Source organism: Acanthisitta chloris, unplaced genomic scaffold (assembly GCF_000695815.1).
Source record: "Acanthisitta chloris isolate BGI_N310 unplaced genomic scaffold, ASM69581v1 scaffold37768, whole genome shotgun sequence".
In the NCBI taxonomy this organism is placed as follows: domain Eukaryota; kingdom Metazoa; phylum Chordata; class Aves; order Passeriformes; family Acanthisittidae; genus Acanthisitta; species Acanthisitta chloris.
The window spans coordinates 1-18,637 of NW_008686071.1; the positions used below are offsets into that span (position 1 = coordinate 1).

Consider the following 18,637-nt stretch of genomic DNA (forward strand, 5'->3'; position numbering starts at 1 on the left):
CTTTACACATTCTCCTTTACACATTCCACTTTACATGTTCTTTTACACGCTCCCCTTTACACATTCTACTTTCCACATTCCCTTTTATACATTCTCTTTTACACGTTCCCCTTTACACACTCTCCTTTACATGTTTACCTTTATGCGATCCCCTTTACACGTTTCTTCTCCCCTGACCAACCTGCACACAATTCATAGAATCAGAGAATTTTAGGGTTTGGGATGGAGCTCAGAGATGATGCAGCCCCAACCCCCTGCCCTGGGCAGGGACACCTCCCACCAGAGCAGGTTGCTTAAGGCTCATCCAACCTGGAATGAACATTGCCAGGGTTGGGGCAGCCACAGCCTCCCTGGGCAACCTATGCCAGTGTCTCACCACCCTCACAAATTCCCTGACAAATAACAAGTGTTTTCTGAGACAGGAGTGTCCCAGGAATCCAGGGCAGGGATCCCTGGGTGTGGATCTGTCCTGCAGGAGGAGGAGGCAGAGCGGAGCGGTGTCCCAGCCGTGCTGGACGGCGGAGCGATGCCTCCTTAGCGAGATATATAGCTTCATAATTAGCCCCTTGCATTTTTTCCGAGTGCTGGCATCAGCGTTCTATGATGTGTTTCCCTGATTAACAGCTGCTTTGCAACTATTTCCGTGTGCCACCGCTAACCATATTTGTCAAGCGAGTCCTGGCAGGGCACTGATTTCTTGCTAAAACGCGCCGTTTCTGTCGGAGGGGGTTTTCGTGCTCGCTGCCGTGCCAGGCTTTTAAGTCAGCCCTTGTTAAAACGTAAGTTGGCTTTAGCCTGATGCTTGTTAACAGGATTCTGGGTATCTCCTTTAGAGTAGGAGTGCAGAAACCTTTCACAGACAATTTAATCGTCTGAGCCTCGCGAACACACAGCCGTACACTGAGGGGGTGTTGCTGGAGGCTAATATATTGATCAGTTCCATTTGCCCTATAGCTTTGGCCTTCTGCTCTGGCTGAAATAGGTCGAGTGTTTGTTGATACTGCCATATTATTATTTTTTAATACACTGGGAAAAAAAATTAATTCCAACTTCTTTTACATACGTCATGTATATTGCCAGTGTTGATTGCTTCCGCACATGTAATGTAAACTGTCTGTGCATAGTTCATGGCCTGGGCTGCCTCTGCTTAATGAAAAGAAGTGTTGCATTTAAACAGATACAGATCCACTCAGAAAGACAAAATACCATCCCCTGCAACGTATAATTCAGACCCAACCTTTACATCACAGGTCATCTCAAAGTCTCAGTCTATCAACAAATGCTGTTCAGCAATAACCTACAGAGGGTTCCCAGGTTTAGGGAATCTATTAGAGCTCCCAGTGCCTTTTGAGTCTGTTCTCCACGTGGAACTCTATTCTCAAATCCTGTGGAACTTTTATTGCTGAAGATGATTTTCTTGTACGTTTTTCTTAATTGATTTGGTTTGGTTGTTGAGTTTTTTTGGTGGTTTTCTTTTGAGATGGTAGAAAGTAGGCATTTCCCCTAGTATTTGAAATTTCATGGTTTATTTTTCAAACACTAGTCACTGATAAAGTCTCTTAGATTGCTTTATTGGAAACCCTGCAGCCTTGAGCACAATAAGAAATAAAGCTTCTTTATCTTCCCCATTAGCACAAAAGGGAGGGAAATTAGGAACGAGGGACCTTGGCTGTAACGTCCAAGTGCTGTGCTCTGGCCCAGAATTTCACCAGCCTGCTGCACTCCCACAACATCTGCAATCAAGTTTTCCTGGGTACATTTTATATCTTTGACATTGAAGCAGAATATTTGGCCTAAATTTATGTAATTTGGCCAGTTGCAGATATAGTCTCTGAACGGAGACATTCATCTTCTAGTTAGAAAATCAAACTGTAGGACAAGATCTGCTGCAGGATTCCACCCATCACCACCCAGTCTGAAAGATGCCTGTGTGGATCCTGTCCCTGCAGGAGAGGTGGGATGGCAATCTTAGGGAACTGACTTGGTTTTTGAAAGCCAAATATTCTGAATTTCACGAAGAGCAATAGGCACCTGATCAGCAGATAAAGCAGCGTGCTGGCAGCCCCAGAACCAGAGCAGTGATACAATGCTCATTATTTGGCAGTGTCTTCATACCCTAAAAATTTGGAGAAGTGTTACAAATGCTACAGAAATAGTATGGAACAATGTTAGCAGCTGAGTCAGAGTGCTATTTGCCACATGATTTTTTTGGCTATACGCAGAGCTGCGAGTCTTCTCCTCTTCCTCCTCCTTTTTCTCTTGTTTAAATTATGGACTGCAGTTGCCCTTGTTTGTGCAAAGAAAATGATCCATAGAAGGTAGGGAAGTTCTTGTGTATGTTTGTTGGAAATATTGGCATTTTGACATGGCTAAAATTGCTTCATAAGTTGCTCATGTGTACAAGATGAATTATGAAAATGAAGACGTTTCGGCTCAGCCTATGGGAAGAATGTTCCAAGGGAAATGCAAACAAAAATACAAGAAACGTGGGATTATTGGGAAGAGGAATACATATCCAGGCTTCTTTTTTTAATGAAGTTTATTGTTGCTTGTAATTTTATTTTGGTTTAAGATTAAAAAGGTTGTGAATAATGGAGGAAGTGATGCAAGGGAGAGATAAACCAGAAGTTTATTTTGGAGTGAAATTTACTACCCAAACGTTTACATTTTTTACAAGGCAAAAATAAGTAAAGGGTTCGAATCAATGAGGTGTTCGCATGGTTGTGTTTGAAATAGCACAGTGAAAGATGCTGCTGATTTCTTATGGGTTTTTTAATGCTTAAAAGAGGATAGTGGAGTAGAAGAGCTTGCAGAAGTGCAGGTCTGCAGGCCCTTGGTGTCTCTGGCTCACTGACTGTGGGAGGGAGAGTTGAGTTTCTGAAGACACAAACAAGTAATTACTGTTAGAAGGAAAGTGGTTTTGATATGTTCACGTGTCTATTGGTCTCCTCATTTGGGCATCTTTCTTATTCAGCATATTATCTTAAGGTTATTAGTTTGGGAGCTTTATATTTCTGCATCTGGCACAGCAATATCAGCACAGTTTAAATCTGTGATTTGCCTGTCACCTGCATTTCAGCTGGAGACACATCAAGTGCACATAAATGAAGCCCAAGTGTACTTTATGTGGGGTGTTTTGCTCTAGTATTTTATGGTTCAAAATTACTGAATGTAAACTTAAGGAAAAAAAAAAAGGCAGGAAAACAAGAAAAGGCAAAGAATTAAACCCACCCCATTCATTTTAGCCTCCCAACTTGGAAGTGTGCTGGGACTTTGTCAAATTCCCGTTCAAATAAATATGTCAATTTTGTCTCTCTCCCAAATTCATTTATCATGCTTTTTTAAAAGGTGTTTTCTGCCTTACCTGATGTTTAAATTGGATTCACTCGTTTATGCTGTTCTTTGCTGTATCCCCCATGTTTTTCTTAAATGAATTAGTAATGACAGCCTACTCCATCACAGCCTCTCTACAGCCACTTTAAGGGAAGCCTGGTGATCTAAACCTTTTAACCTATTAAAGATGATTTTCCCCAATTGAATCAGACCCACCACAGGTGTAATAACTAATCATTTAAACTACACCTGCTATTATGTATTTTTAAGCCATTATGCATGTTGGATAGATGATAATTCATGTTTATTGCATTGTCCAATGGATCCGTTTTGCCTACACTAGGCTGATTAATGTATTTAAAGAAATAAGAGATGCAATTTAAAAGAAAAAAAACATTGATGGAATGCACTGAGGAGTACATTGAAAGTGCCATTAAACCCATCAGAACTTTGCTCTCTGACCAGAAATGCATATTCGAAGCCTTTGATTCAAACACAAAGTGAAACTTAGTGATTTCAGGAGCCACGCTCTATTTTCCCTGCTCTTTCTGCTGTGAAAGTTTTGGAAACCTTTTTGGAACCAAATTCCAGAAGCTGTGTTTTAAGATAACCTCTTCAGGACCTACCTAACATAGGGCCAGGGTGTCAGGATGGTTATTTTTTAGCTGAAGAGGAGGGAAGTAATCTCTTCCACTAGCTCACATGGATATGTCCATCCCCTGTTCGCTTCAGGCACATTGTTCTCCCCAGCGTGGTCAGAACAGATGCATTTATATAAAAGTAGAGTGAATCACTGCTGCAGCAACATGTAATAAGGTGTGTAACAGTACAGGAGAGTATATGGAAAGTGGAACTACCACATGAGGAAAAAAATCAACCACCTTTCAGTGGCACTAAATGGAAGTGTAAGAATCGAGTGCTGTTGTCATCGATGCCTTTGAGTATTACCCACACTTTACCCCTTGTTGGAGTAAGTGCTCCGTTTGAGGTGCTCTGTCATCTTAAAGAAGGATGGAGAAGTCAGTGTGTAGACAAAAGTAGTCTGTGATTTTTGCTAGTGTGGAACAGAAATTTAACTGCTCATCGACCCATTTATGTCACTAAAAGTGACTTTTTGGATATTTTTGTCGTGTGATCCAAAATATGTGAAGTTGCTCTTTTTCTAGTCACGACAAGCTGAGGATAGGGATTGGACCATTCCTAACTTGGTTCTTTTCTCTCTCCTTTCTCTTCAACCCTCCAACCCTCCCCAGATTGTGACAGCAGTGAAGTTTCTACAGAATCCGCGTGTCCGCCAAAGTCCTCTTGCATCCAGAAGAGCATTCCTGAAGAAAAAAGGTACGCACTCTCCAGTTTGTGATCTCAGTGATAATGAGGGACCTTGGGTTAGTGTAAAGCCAAAATGTATTGCTATGGAAAATCAGAGGTTAAGGACAGAGCAAGTAATTGCCTCAAACAAAGATTCAAATTTGTCAGGAATATCAGTCTCTTTTCTTCCCAACGGAGTAGAGCAATATTGGCACCAGATGTGGAACTGTAGAATACAAAAGACACATGGGAAGCTTTTGGGTTGACTGTTATCAGATCTTTTCTGCAGCGAGGACAGTTTGGAGTTGTGGACTGGTTGGTCAGTTCAAGCCTTACTGACATTGGCTTTGGAATGACCAACTTGTGGGTGAAAAGGTCAAATGTTTCTGAAGGGAGCCAGAGAGAGGAGTGAAGGGCAAAGGGCTTGGTGAAAGTAAACAAGGTCAGGCTAAGGTCAAGCTTGGGGTCAACCTGACTTTCAGGCTGAAATGGTAAACTACTGACTGAGTTTAGCCCTTTTCTGTAGCACGGATAGAACAGATCCTGACAAACCCTATATCGTCTTAGACAGATGGAACATGCTTTGGCCATTGCCTGCTGAGAACGTATTTTGCTTTCTGACTCATAGTGAAAATATCTTTTGTCCCTTTTTTTTCCCCGAAAGTTTTTATTCCCCAACTCACAGTGCATTTCAGGTGAAGTTTGCTCCATGTTTTGCTACCCTCCTGGGACCATATTGCTTAGATCCTTACCACAGGATGTAAATAATAAGGACAATTTTAACTTGCAGTTAATTACATGCACTATGGAGCACTTTGAGCTGTTGAAATGATACTGAAAATATAAACTCCTAACTTCAGAGGGGAGTGACCCACTTATACGTTGAAGTCATAAGTACTTCAAGGTCCATCAAACTATAGAGCTAAAGAAGTTGACTTTTGAGAAGTAGGGAAGCTTGTGAAATATGTATTATTCTGTTTGGGGTTGTGAACTGTTTACTGAGACGCCTGAGACCTGATGTCATGAGATGGAGAGGTCAAGTGGATGCACCCTTTGCTCATCTGGAATAGCAAAGGACCTAGAAAGGAATCATTGCCTTGTGTTTGGCAATGATGTCATGACAAGGAGTTCACGGGCACATCATTTGGAGTGTGATCCTCTCTCTCACTGCTTGTCCTACTGCCAGTGAAGAGAACATTCCAATCACATAGGTATGTTGCTTGCCCTGCCCTGCCATCAGGATGACATTAAAATTTGGAGCCTGTTGGTCGCTGTGCTCCATGAGTTTTTCCTTGAAATATGTGGACCTACAGGGAGTAATTAATCATAAAAGCTTGGGGATTTCAACTCTATCATCGAAGCAATGAAGCAAGGGAAAGCTGAGCCTAAAAGCTGTGCTGATTACCCGGGGTAACCTGATACAAAATCTATTGTTGCCGAGAGATCCTTAGCCCCCAGTATATCGTGCAATATTATAACTGCCTGATCTTCTTCTCTGCTGACAATGACCAGTTATTCCTCATTTTCTCTCTCAACACAGCTGGGTTAGAATTTCATTTGCAGAAGGTATTTAGAGCAATTTAGAGACAAATGTCTCTGGTGTTTGCTCTGCACTTCCCCACCGCAGGCTTTGCTGAACAGTTTTTAGTATCAGGAGCTCCATCTAATCTGTTTAATTTTAATAAATCCCTGACTGGGAGAAGAGGAAGGGGTGGGGAGATGGAGGCACAGAGAAACTGTGGCCCGACTAATACTTCTTATGAATTGCTCGGCTAATAATTACTAAAGAGTAGAAATGGTTTGGTAGAACTGTTTGTTTGTTCCTGTTTGTTAATTAGCCCTCCTTCCCTTTGTGCTAATTGTTTGTTTGAAACCTTAGCAGTAGGAGGGAGGAAGGAGCAGGGTCCAGTAGTGCCCGTGCCCAGCAGTCACTGGAAAAATGTCCATATGGAATGTGACCTGTGCTCAGTGCTGAGGAGCAGAAGGTCCATACTGCCCTGGTACCTATGTGCTCTAGCAGATGGAGGCAATTCATCTTGAAACAGAGTTGTGGCTGGTTTAGTCCTGAGTAGGTCAGGGATTGCAGGATTTGGTAGGCTATTCCCCCTGTTCTCTGATGGTCACTGTCATCCCAACCATGATGGTTATCCCCAGCTTACAGATAGTTAGGTGTCTGGTTGAGAAGTCCAGTCAAAAAAGATCCTGCAATCCTTCCTTTACCTCAGGAATTTCACTTCTGAGACTTGCAGAGATGGTTCCACCTTGAATTAGAATTTGTTCTTCTTTTTCTCCGAGTCTTCTTCCTAAAAAAGGCCAATAAATTTTATTTCCTTTTAGTATTGTTTGATATTGGATATAAGAACTGGATTTGTTTAATAGACTTCAGTGCAGTGGGAAATGAGAGTTTCTGCAGGATCATCAGCTGGCCCAGGGTTGTCTCTGGTGAAGCAGTAGCTGCAGAGAGGCTGAAAACAGGTTTTCCTGGTCCTGTACAGGTCAGGGGTTGCTGAACTGCTCTCTCTGGCACATGGGGTGATGGTTGATGACAGTTGGGAGAGTGAGGGTGTCCTGGATTTGTGAAAGGGCTTTCAAAAGTTGGATGAGATTTCTCTGTTGTCTTAAGCACTTTTAAACTCCCATATACAGAGGCATTAATGAGAAACATGAAGTTATTAGAATCATTTATCATTTTCTTTGAAGCTTACACTGGCATTTTGTGTAATTTATGACATTTCCTCCTTTTTATCATGAACTTCTTCAGATGAAGGGAAAAACAGCTGTTTCCCCTCAGAGTATCTGAAAGAAAAGAAAAGGAAAAAAAAAAAAAAGACGCTGTTTGTTTTTTGTCCAACTCGCTGATTCTGCTGATGACATGCCACAGAATCAGCGGCGCCTTGGGAGTAATTAGACAGCATGTGGGGTTTAAACCCTTGTGGAAATGTGTCTGTCATCTAACTGTTGTGCCTCAGATATCCTGCACTGCTCAGTTACCCATCCGGTAACTCATGTGCTTTGTTAGTTCTGTGTGCTCTGAAGCTCTGACTTCTGGCAAGGCACAGAAAGGGGGTGGAAGTGCACTGGCCATGGGGAGCTCTGCTTTGCAGGGTGCTGGGCCTTTGGGACAACTGCTGAGCTACAGCCTTGTGTCATCTTGGATGAAGAAATCTTTTCTTGGTTGCTTGTTCTCTTCGTCTCTAAAACAAGTACAGTAATGCCTGCCCGGAGTGGGATTGTGGGAACAGGCAGAAGCATATGAGGAGCTCAGAAATAATAGTGATGGGAGAACAGGAGTGCATTAGCACAAGTAAATGTATAATTGGTGAGTTATGTTGGGAAAATGTCCACCCAGAAGGTTTTTTTGCAGTGCATCAGAGTTCCAGGCAATTTTGCCAGTGCCAGGGTTCCAGGCTGTGGTGGTCGCTGAAGAGAGGAATAAATTATTTAATTCTACATGCCCCTTGCCAGGCAGAGCTCAAAGACACTTGATTCCCTGGAAACAAAAGCTGTCAGTCCCAGAATCTCCACTAGAAAACTGACTTAATTTGCTCCCTCCTCCTGAGGTCTGCATTCTTGGGAGCTGAACCCCTCTATTTTCCCCTTTGCCAAAGAAACCCAAGTGGATCACCTTGAGGACCTGAGAGAAGGAGGCACAGCCAACTGCTGGAAGGCTTTAAAGAAAGCAAATTCTTCAGCAGATTTCAATTTAACCCTCTTTTATTACTTTTCTTTTTTCTTTATAATTTAAGTCCATTTCATGAGGCAGTTTGCATGTCCTTGAATGGAATCTCGTTACCATGAAAGCTTTTTTAGCATTGATTTCATAACAGTCTTAATTTAATAGCACCGTCATTACTGAGAAGCCCTGAGAGTGAGGCCCCAGCTTTCCAGGTCACTGACCTTTTAATTACAAACCTTGTTCTGATGGCCAGGTTATCGACTGGACAGCTCCCAGCTCCTGCCCCCAGCACGAAGATGAAAATAACTGCCTTTCCTCCCCCACTTCCAGAAAAGGGAGGAAAAGAAAAGTAACCTCTTGTGTTTCCAAAATTAATTTTCTCCTTCGGCTTTGCTTTGTAATTAATTCTTTAACATGTCTCAGTGAAGCTCCAACAGTTTTCACAAAGCTTTTTCTTGAGAAGAAAATACAATGCAAACCGATAGAGTCCAGTGCCAACTCAGACAGAAAAATAGAGTTGGTAACCTATGCTGTCAAAATACCTATTGAGCCAAGCTGTTCCTGCCTGCCAAACCTTATGCTTGTCTAGAATTCACCCTCTTTGAGACACAAACGTGGGATTAGGCCCTAAGTGTTGACTATTCAAGGAGTTCTAGGTGATTTGTCCTTTTCTTCAAGCTTCCTGACAGGATACGGATTTGAGAGTTGGGGAAGAGGAGTGAGGACTTTATTTCACTGCTGTGCTGGTGTTGGCTGCTCCATAGCAGCTAGTGTGGGCTGTGTTTTGAATCAGTGTTGGTAACACAGAGATGTTTTAGCTGTAGCTGAGCAGTGCTTACACAGAGCCAAGGCCTTTTCTGCTTCTCACTTCACCAGCAAGGAGGCACAAGAAGTTGGGACAGCCAACCCAAGCTGAGCAAAGGGATGTTCCATACCATCTGCCCACTGTTTTCAGCACGAATCCAAAACAGAGTCCCACACGAGCTGCTATAAAAAAGAACTCTATCCCAGGCAAACCCATCATGACTATACGAGTGGCTGTGTGAGTGAGGCTTGTCCTGTGCTGTGCTTGCAGCTCAGGTCACCTGTTTTCTAGCTGTCCAAGTATTTTCACACCAATGCCTGGACAGATCTCATCACCTGCACTTGCAAAGCTGCAAGTGAGACCTGGAATTCACATCCTGATAGCAAAATTTGCCGCATGAATACGCTTAGTGTTTTAAGCTTCTAGAACACATTCACACACAAGGAGAGAAAGTTCACCAGCACAGGCAGAACCAGGGAGGCTGTGCTTGCTGATTCATGAAGAAGTTTGCAACAGGTGTTGAAGTAGCATTAAGTCAGTCCCACAGCTCGTGGAGCCTTCCAGAAATGACTGTGGAGGTTAAACGGAAGTCAGCGCGTTCTGTGTTTTCACAATGCTTTTCATTTGAGGATCTTGGAGCACTTTGTGCCCCATTAACCACGGAAACTTCACAGCTACTTACATGGAGAATGTTCAGTGGTGTTGGTAGGGTTGTGTGTCGTTACCAGAATCATTCTGTGATTCTGTGATCTAGATCTCACTGTGCTTTCCACTAAAAGGCATTCACCTCTGAGGTGGAGGACAGCAGCTGCTCAACATCACTACGTGGTTTTTAGGGGAGGAAATGAAGAATACTTTATCTAAGTGATCTTGCAGAGGGAGCTTTAGGGATAGAGAATGTAATTACCGAGTAAAAAATTTACTAAGATTCTTGAAAAGCTCTATGGGATATTTAATTACTAAAGATGGTTAGGCCTCTGTTTATGACTGTGCAAGAGAGCTAATGTGCCTCACAATATTCTGCTAGGTTAAAGAAAAATATGTCCTGCACCTGTGCATGCAACCAGCATGTTCTTCAGGTGCCTCTCATCCAAGCTGTGGCTCTACTCAACCCTGCACAAGTGGGGAAATGTGGTTGTCTCCCAAGGAGCTTATTAGGCACCTGAAGAATGAAGAGTGGGAGAATGAAGGCTGTCAGTGCTGCCAGACTCACACCAGTCCCTATCTGAATCAGCACTGCTGGTAGTCACATCCCTTTGTGCCACTTTGCTGTGTTTGCCCAGTGCTGGTGATGTTCAGCATATCTTCATGTTCAGCGTACAGAGAAGGTTTGCACTGCTGGAATACCACAGACCAGAAGAATAAATGTGCTTGTGAGCTAGAAATTAGTTCCACCATTCTGTATTTCGCATTAGTTGTCTTCTTTTTTCTCCCTGAAAATGATTGAGAATCTCTATCCATCTGCTGGGAAGGAGATGTCTCCCTGTCCTGCCACTTTTCCCTCTGCAGATCTGTCACTTGCTGTTCAGTACAAGCCTATTCATCATGCTGACTCCTTTCCCCCATCAATTTTACAACTGTTTGTGATGCCTGAACTTGTCATGAACTTTTCAGATTTTCTTGGCTCCTTTGGTGAGAAGGAACCTAGAGTAGTGCAAATAAAATGTGATAAACTGCTCAGCCTCAGGACATCCTGGGGATCAGATATGGCTATTCTTTGGAGTTCTCAGGGTTTGGGGAAGAAAATCCTTAGAGCTGATAAAAGCCTTCACTATAAATTCTCAAGATTTGAAAGGAGGTCTGGAAAAACTAATCTATTTAGGTCCTATCCACATGGAGAAATTAGCTTATAGCTCATCTTTGGCTCTTGCTTTAGTCACTAGTGATTTGGGAGAGGGCAGAAAACCACCTGACATTAGGTTAGGCATAACTAGGCATGGACAGAGGAAGCAATCCTGTCTTTTTTCTACTTTTTAATGTTTGTCATAGCCACCTGCTTAAGGAAAGTGTTGATAGAAACTGTAGTTACTTACAGGTGAGTTTGGTATTTTAGAAGAACATTGTGTATATTTCACTGTTTTCTAACCATTGGGTTTTGTAGCTCAGTGGTATCTAGAAATTAGATTGAAAAATAGATTTCTAACCCACTGGAAATCCTGAGATTTGGAAATTTGTTTTTATATTAAATAGGGATTAACATTTGAAATCACTTTTTTAAAAAAAATGAAATGTTATGCCCCTGTCAGATCACTCTGTATTGATTAGACTGGAGTCTTTAACTTTGCAACTGATAATAAAAGAGATTAATAGCATCATAGAAGATGTACCATAATATTGCAGTGAAACATTGGGAAAAATGCTCTTTTAATTGTTAGGAAATCATTACTTTTCTCCAGAACATTTTCTGAAGAAGCATTTTCTGCATGAAAAAATGATGTTCTAGAAGCTTGTTGGTAAGCTGCCCTTGGAACTAGAGAATTCTTTCACAGAAGTGCTGTTCACTGGCAGGAAAACACATCCTTGTTGTTGCTGGATAGTTCCACCAAGCTTGTCATCTTGCAGTGCTTTCAACTTGCATGTTTGGCTTGAGCACTGTGGACTTCTGGCTCTGAACTCTGTTAAGATGTTGCTGAACAGGAGGGAGTAAGTCCTACTTGGGCCTGTTTAAAGGGAGCAGAGGAAAAAAAAGTAATGGAAAACCTAAGACCCACTAATCTCCACGTTATGTTGGTTTAAAGGAGATAATTTTAAAGGGCTCTGATACAAGATCTGCTATTTAATATTAAACCCATGAAAATCTTGGTGATTTTCTCGTTGGTTTCTGTGTGAAGTGTTAAGGTTCATCAGGAGAGGCACTTTGATGTTTAATGATGTTGTGAAGGACACATTGAGGAAGCTGCTCTCCTGTTTTACATCCTCTAAATGCCTCTATGTGTGTTCTGTCTCAGAGGATACAAGTCCCATTAATGGCAATATCCTTCCTCTCTCACCAGGCTCAGCCTACAGTGATCATGAAGCTTTTAGATCTATACTGTCTGTACAGATACAGAACATGAGGTGATTCATTTGGAGTATATTGGGCCAACACTTTGCTACATCTGTGTACAACTGTGCTCAGTTCTGGGCCCCTCAGCTCAGGAGGGACATTGAGGTGCTGGAGCAGGTCCAGAGAAGAGCAACGAGGCTGGGGAAGGGACTGGAGCACAAGTGCCATGAGGAGAGGCTGAGGGAGCTGGGGCTGGTCAGCCTGGAGAAGAGGAGGCTCAGGGGAGACCTTCTCACCCTCTGCAACTCCCTGACAGGAGGTTGGAGTCAGGTGGGGGTTGGTCTCTTCTCCCAGGCAACCAGCAGCAGGACAAGAGGGCACAGACTCAAGCTCTGCCAGGGGAGGGTTAGGCTGGATATTAGGAAGAGATTTTTTAGAGAGAGAGTGCTCAGGCATTGGAATGTGCTGCCCAGGGAGGTGGTGGATTCACCATCCCTGGAGGTTTTCAAGCTGAGACTGGATGTGGCACTTAGTGCCATGGTCTAGTGACCGTGGTAGGGTTGGACTCCATGATCTTGGAGCTCTCTTCCAACCCAGTTGATTTTATGATCCCCTGTTTCTCCTGAGCCCCAGAAATTCCTCCTGATTCCAGTGAAGGAATCCAGAAGCACCTTTGCCATGTTTTTGTAGCTTGAAAAATGTTGATAAATTGCAAGAGACTGGTTTGATGCTCAGGAAGTTGTGCATGCTACAAAATAGTGGTTGTAAGCTTAATTTTAACAAATAATTGGAATGTCATGGGTTTAATGATGTCTCTCCACTTGGCTATCTGACAGTAACTATATAATGTAAAAGAGCCGTTAAAAATGGCTTTGCAGAATTAACTCCTATTGCTCACTGAGTGCACTTTGAGTCATATCTGCCTTGTTTACTGATAAAGAAATATTTCCATTCCTGGTAGCATTGAAAAAAACAATATGATTACAGCAGAGTGAGTTGAAGTCTGTTCTAAAGATAAGGCAAAAATAGTCAGTTATATTCTGAGTCCTGAAATTCTTAGCCTTCGTGGTGAGCAAAAAAAGTCCCACGCAGTCCCAAAGGCTGACTTGTAAATTTAATAATTTATTCATCATGTTTGCAAGTGAAAGTAAATGCCAACTGCCAAAAGAGAGTCACTTCTGTACTTAGAGTCTGAGAGCAGGCGTGGGAGATCTGAGCCATGGCTGCTTGCTTGATTTGGGGTCTGTTTCTTGTTCTCAGCTTGCCCATCTGTAAAATGGGGTTAATTACCACTTTTGCCTTATTGACTTGGCCAGATTTATGTTAGCTATGTTTATAAACTGCTCTGATATGTTTGTTTCAGAGTTCTTGGTGCTGCAGCACATGTTGCTTGGAGTTTCTGGCTGCAGTCAAAGCCACACTGGCAGAGAGATTGAGAATTTCCCTCAGTCAGCTGGGCACGGCAGGGAGAGCTGCAAACTGGAGAATGTCAGGATGTCAAGGCTAGAGCAGATTGCGTGCAATCCTAATCCAGCCCTGCAGCTCTGACCTTTGAAGCAAGATTCACCTTGAGACAGTTGAGGAAATCTATGTACATCTGGATAAAAATGTTGTTGTGATAGAAAGAATTTGCTCTTCATGGTCATCCAGCCCAGGGTTCTCCACAGCAAAGGAGTTGTGCTCTGTGAATGAACCTTGGTGTTCTGAGCCCAGAGAGACAGCCTTCCCTCTCGGGGCTGGAGCATGGAGTGTAATTAGGATAATCTGTGTTGCTCTTCTGCTGAAACCCATCTCAGACCTGATGATACTTTCCTCCCAGGAAAGAGAAAATAGGTTCCTGTTTGAGATAATTCTCTAGAATCTGTTAGACAACATTTTGCAGTAGTTTCATAGTATGTGAAGGGGTTGGAATAGACCTTAGAGATCATCTAGCCCCAACCCCCTGCCCTGGGCAGGGACACCTCCCACCAGGACAGGTTGTTTAAAACTGTGCCTTGGGTGCCCACGAACAGGAAATCCTCCACTTTGCTTTTCTGCTGCACACTCTTCCCTCTTAATTTTAATCTGGAGTGCAGTCATTTTTTCCTTAGCTAAAAGGGGAAATTTGGTTCATTCTCTGCTATTTGTTCTGATGGAGCCTGGTCCAGGCAAGATTCCACTCCCCCAGGAGCAGAGCAGAGAATTCATTCTCATGAAACCCGAGGCTCTCTGAAGTAAAAGCTGTTGACTTTGTCCTACTGTGCAAATGTGCATTGCTTTTAGCAAGACAATAAAGGGTAAATGGGGTGATCTCTGCTCCTGTGGAGAGGTCGGGTGGTTACATTACACAATCTTCTAGAGCATCTTGCAGCAAATACATGGGTTATATTAAAAGTTGCAATCATATCATTTTTTAAAAGTAAATTGCTGACCTTATGCAGTGGAATCAGCTTTATTGAATTTCGCCAAAAATGCGTTTATAATCCCCCGCCCTGCATACACATGATATTCATGTCCTTGTGGCCCATGTGGAAATGTCCCTTTTTATGGTGATAAAATTAAATTTGTCTTTGTCTCTGCCTTGCCTCACCTTTTAAGATCCCATCCTTAAGAGACACTGGTGGATATCCTACCAGAGAAGGAAGATGGGCAATATCCCTGCATGGCTGGCTGGTTGTGAGCCAGAGACCACGGCACAAATAAATAAGCTTTTCACATTTAGAGGACAAACACAGCTGAGGACAGGTGTAATATGGGGATTTTTCTCAGAGTGTTGTGGCCTTAGCATAGCTAAGAATTTATTTTGACTTGGAAGTACTTACTCTTTGCTTCTGGGTTTTTTTTTCTAATTGCCATGAAAGATGAAATGTAAAATCCACGAACAGTTGCTGTGCTGCTCCTAGTCATGTGTCTTCCTCCACTAACAACTAGCCATAAAACCCTCTGGGCTTTGGCCACCTACAGCCCCTTCCACATTCACTTGAGGAAAATAAAAGTGGTTTGCAGCATGTTCAAGACTTTAACAAAGCTACGTCCCATGTTTCTGTGGCACTTTGCATATTCAAAGTACTCTGCAAATATGACCTGACTCAGCTTGTGACACCTTTTGTGAAATGGCAAGACTCTGAGATTAATTTAGGCACTTCTGATTACATCTTTTCTTCTTCATTAAACCTTTAATTCTTGAAACAGTTTGCAAACTCCACATTTCAGTGGAAAACAGAGGGAATCCCATCCTCATTTTACATGGGGACACTGAGGGAGAAGAACAGTTGGACTTGAGGTAATTCTGCCTCCCATCCCTAGATCTCTAAGTACAGCCACACTGTGCCATACTGTCAGTGTGATGTACTGATGTTGAGAGCATTTTCAGCAAAATTGCTCAAAGCATTTTCATGCCTATCCTCTCCAGACCCCAACTGCTTTGGGGGGTGCTGGGAGAGGTTAAATGAAGGGGCAGATTGGCCTCTGCAGTGCTCACCCAGATCAGTCTTACAGCATCCCCCAGCCTCTCTTTTTCTGTAGTGTTTAAAAGACTGGTTGCTCAGAGGTACAGAGAATATCAGAATATCATTACTCCTGCTCTTCAAGTAACCAGGAGAATGCAGCTGTTAAACTCAAAATATAAACCACATGTTTAAAAGATGACTCTGGATGTGTTTAAAAAAGAGAGCGAGAGAGGATTCAAGGGAACCAAAAAATAGCAGGTTCCATTACTGTAATTAAATGGCAGCATTTAACCTATCAGGCCGTTGCGTGTCTGTGAGAGACGAGCAGGGAGCTGCATTTGAAATGATCACTGTCTTCCTTGGGGGATAGAGTAGTTAAATAATTTGTTTGTGAGGTGTGAGTTCAGTGTCGGGGAAAGCAAGTGCCTCTGTGTGTGTGTCTCAGGAGCTCTGTGTGGCTGAGAATACCCCAGAGCTTGGTCTGTACTCACACGTGCACTGTCAGTAGGGACACAAGCTGCTGGTGCCCATTTGTTGGGTTACCTGCAGAGTCAGGGCCTCACCTGGTCCCACAGAGTGCATCATGAAAGGAGGGATTTTTTCATGCTAGGCCACCTGAGACAGACAGCAGTGGCAGTGAAGGTAAACCAGGGGGAAGGAAAGAACTGGAGTCCTTTTGGTGAGCTTTATCTCCTGTGGTGACTGTAAAGGGTAAGGTGTTCTCTCTGGTCGTTGCAGTTGGCACTCTGGGGGTTGTGGTGTCCCAGGGGACCAAAGGTGAAGCTGCTGCTCAGGGATGTGTCCCTGAGCACGTCAAACATCTCCCACAACACTGTTCTACCTGTGCCTGGCATGATTCCTGTGGCTGTAGGGTGCAAAGTTATGTGGAGAGAGAGGGATCTGCAAAGGGCACCTTGGCTCTTCATCACTGACCTTGACTCTGTCAAAAACCCTTTGGGAAGTCCAAACAGGGATGTTTTTCACCTTTTGACATCTCAGAATGGAGGACATTCCTATGTAGTGCCCAGGATGGAGTATCTTCCCTTTTTTATTCACTCCCTTTTTATTTGTGCAGTGATCCCTTTGTTCAGGGGATATTCCCCAGTCCTGGAACTCCAAGAGCTATCTTCATACCTTCAACTGCTTCAGCTGCCTCACCTGCTGATCTGACTTGTGTTATATTGCAGAAACATGCCCATAAATGTTTCTTAATCTTCACTCCAGTTTCTGTGTGAATTCTGTGTAGCCACTCCCGTTTTAGCTCCTGGGCTGGAACTTTTGCAAGGCTCTAGAAGACAACAGATAGTGTTAAAAAATAGGTATTTCAATATTTCCACTTCAGACATTCAACCCCAGGGTCTGGGTTTTGAGGACAACCCTTGGCTGAAAGGAGATGAGAGAAGTGCCATGTATTGTAGCACCCAGTCAAAACCAAGCGTGAATTTGAGCCCTTGTGTAGCTTGGTGGGAGTTAGAAATCTGGAAGTATTTCCATAGATGATCTACAAAAAAAAAAGCAGGATAAATGTTACTTAAATAGTTTATTGCAATTGCCTCACCTTGCTGAAGTGCAGCTAATGTGTGTCTAGATTGTCACGACTGTCAGTTAGTCTTTGTGCATGATAATTGTGTCAGTTTGAAAGGTTTTGGAAGGTTTTAGAAAGGATATTGTGCAATATTGTTCCCGTTTTACAGACGTAGAAACTGAGGCAGATGGAGGTTAAATGACCTACTCAAGGTCAATAGCAATGCTGGGAATAGAACACAAATGTGTAGAGGCTTTTTATTATACTAATAAGGAAACTCTGGAGGTGTGTTTGGCATGGTAATCGGAACCCCAGAGAACTAGAAGCAGTTAGTATGTTCTGTGCATGTCCCGAGGGAGCAATGATGAAACTCCTTTCCTACCTTACCACTCCAGTTCTCTGTGTGTGGTCACCACAGTTTTTCCACCACTTCACCTCGTTATTTTTAGTATTGTTAGCATTAGTTGTCCTTTGGGCGTCTAATCCAGACTCCTTTAATTTTCTCCACAGCTCTGAAGAGCTGTTGAAGGCACAAGGGGAGAAAAAAACCCCACAAACAATAAACAAACCGAAAGATGAAAAATGATCTTTTGAAACTTCTGCTATTTTGTTGACTTGTCCCCTAATGGGTTTTGTCTTTGCTGTTCTTTTATCATGAAGTACCCTGCTTGCATGTGTAATCTTGGGTTCTTAAAAGTTCATTTACTATTGTTCCTTTCTTCTCCACCCAAGATTAACATCCTGTGCGATGACATAGATGGTTGTTGTCTAAATGGACCCGATGTAACCAACAAAATGGTGAAGGCTGGGTGGGGAAATATTTATATACTTGTGTTAAAAATTACAAAGTAGGTTTGCCTTTTAAACAGGAGGTATTTCAACACTGTTACTGGCAGCATCAGCCTTTAATTTTACAGGTGGCTACCTTTGTAGTAGCATTCAGCAAACAATATTTTAATGGCATGTAAAAAAATTTTCTCTAAACCAAAAGAACAAGGGACGAGGGTGATTTATAATCTGTAATGAATACCTGCTGACATCTCTTTTTATAATGGTGGAGTAGTGTCTCTTTCTGGGGGAAGTGCAAACCAGATTTACCTGAAACATTTGTACCGTAATAATCAAATATTTAGCTTTCAGGTGTCATTTTCTTAATTCAACTGATCTCCTCAGCGTGGTGATACCTGACTCCTAGGTGTCTGATTCTGCTTTATAGCCAAAGCACTCTGTAAGGCTGTGAGAAAATACTGGTCAGAAAAAGCACTTGGACTCCTGTGCTCATGGCTCCTCACCCTGTGTTGGTTTCATGGCATTTCCATATATTTTTCCATACTTATTTCCATGGATTTTTGCATTTTCTTCAAACATGCAGCTGTAGCTGCTGCTCTCCAACACTCCCCATGGCAACTTCCTGACAGAGACAGTGCCCAGTGTTCCCTTCTGTGTGTTCTTCAAACACTCTAACTTCATTTATATACACTTTATATTATTTTTCCTGTGCTAAGTCTGTACAAATGGGTTTGGTTTGTTCCTTTCTAAGGCTTAAAGTAGAAGAGGAAATAAATAACACTGAGGC

At 42.7% G+C, this 18,637-nt stretch overlaps 1 protein-coding gene across 1 annotated transcript in view; it reads left to right on the forward strand.

Annotated features, from left to right (window-relative positions):
* Nucleotides 1–4,499: 4,499 nt before the first annotated feature.
* The window catches only part of PEX14 (peroxisomal biogenesis factor 14), a gene marked incomplete at its 5' end in the record, with an annotated part of 38,288 nt that continues 24,150 nt past the window's right edge, over nucleotides 4,500–18,637 (forward strand). Inside the window, one exon of the mRNA XM_009079975.1 lies at nucleotides 4,500–4,671. Coding sequence (XP_009078223.1) covers nucleotides 4,500–4,671 — 172 coding nt within the window. The remainder of the gene's footprint in view (nucleotides 4,672–18,637) is intronic.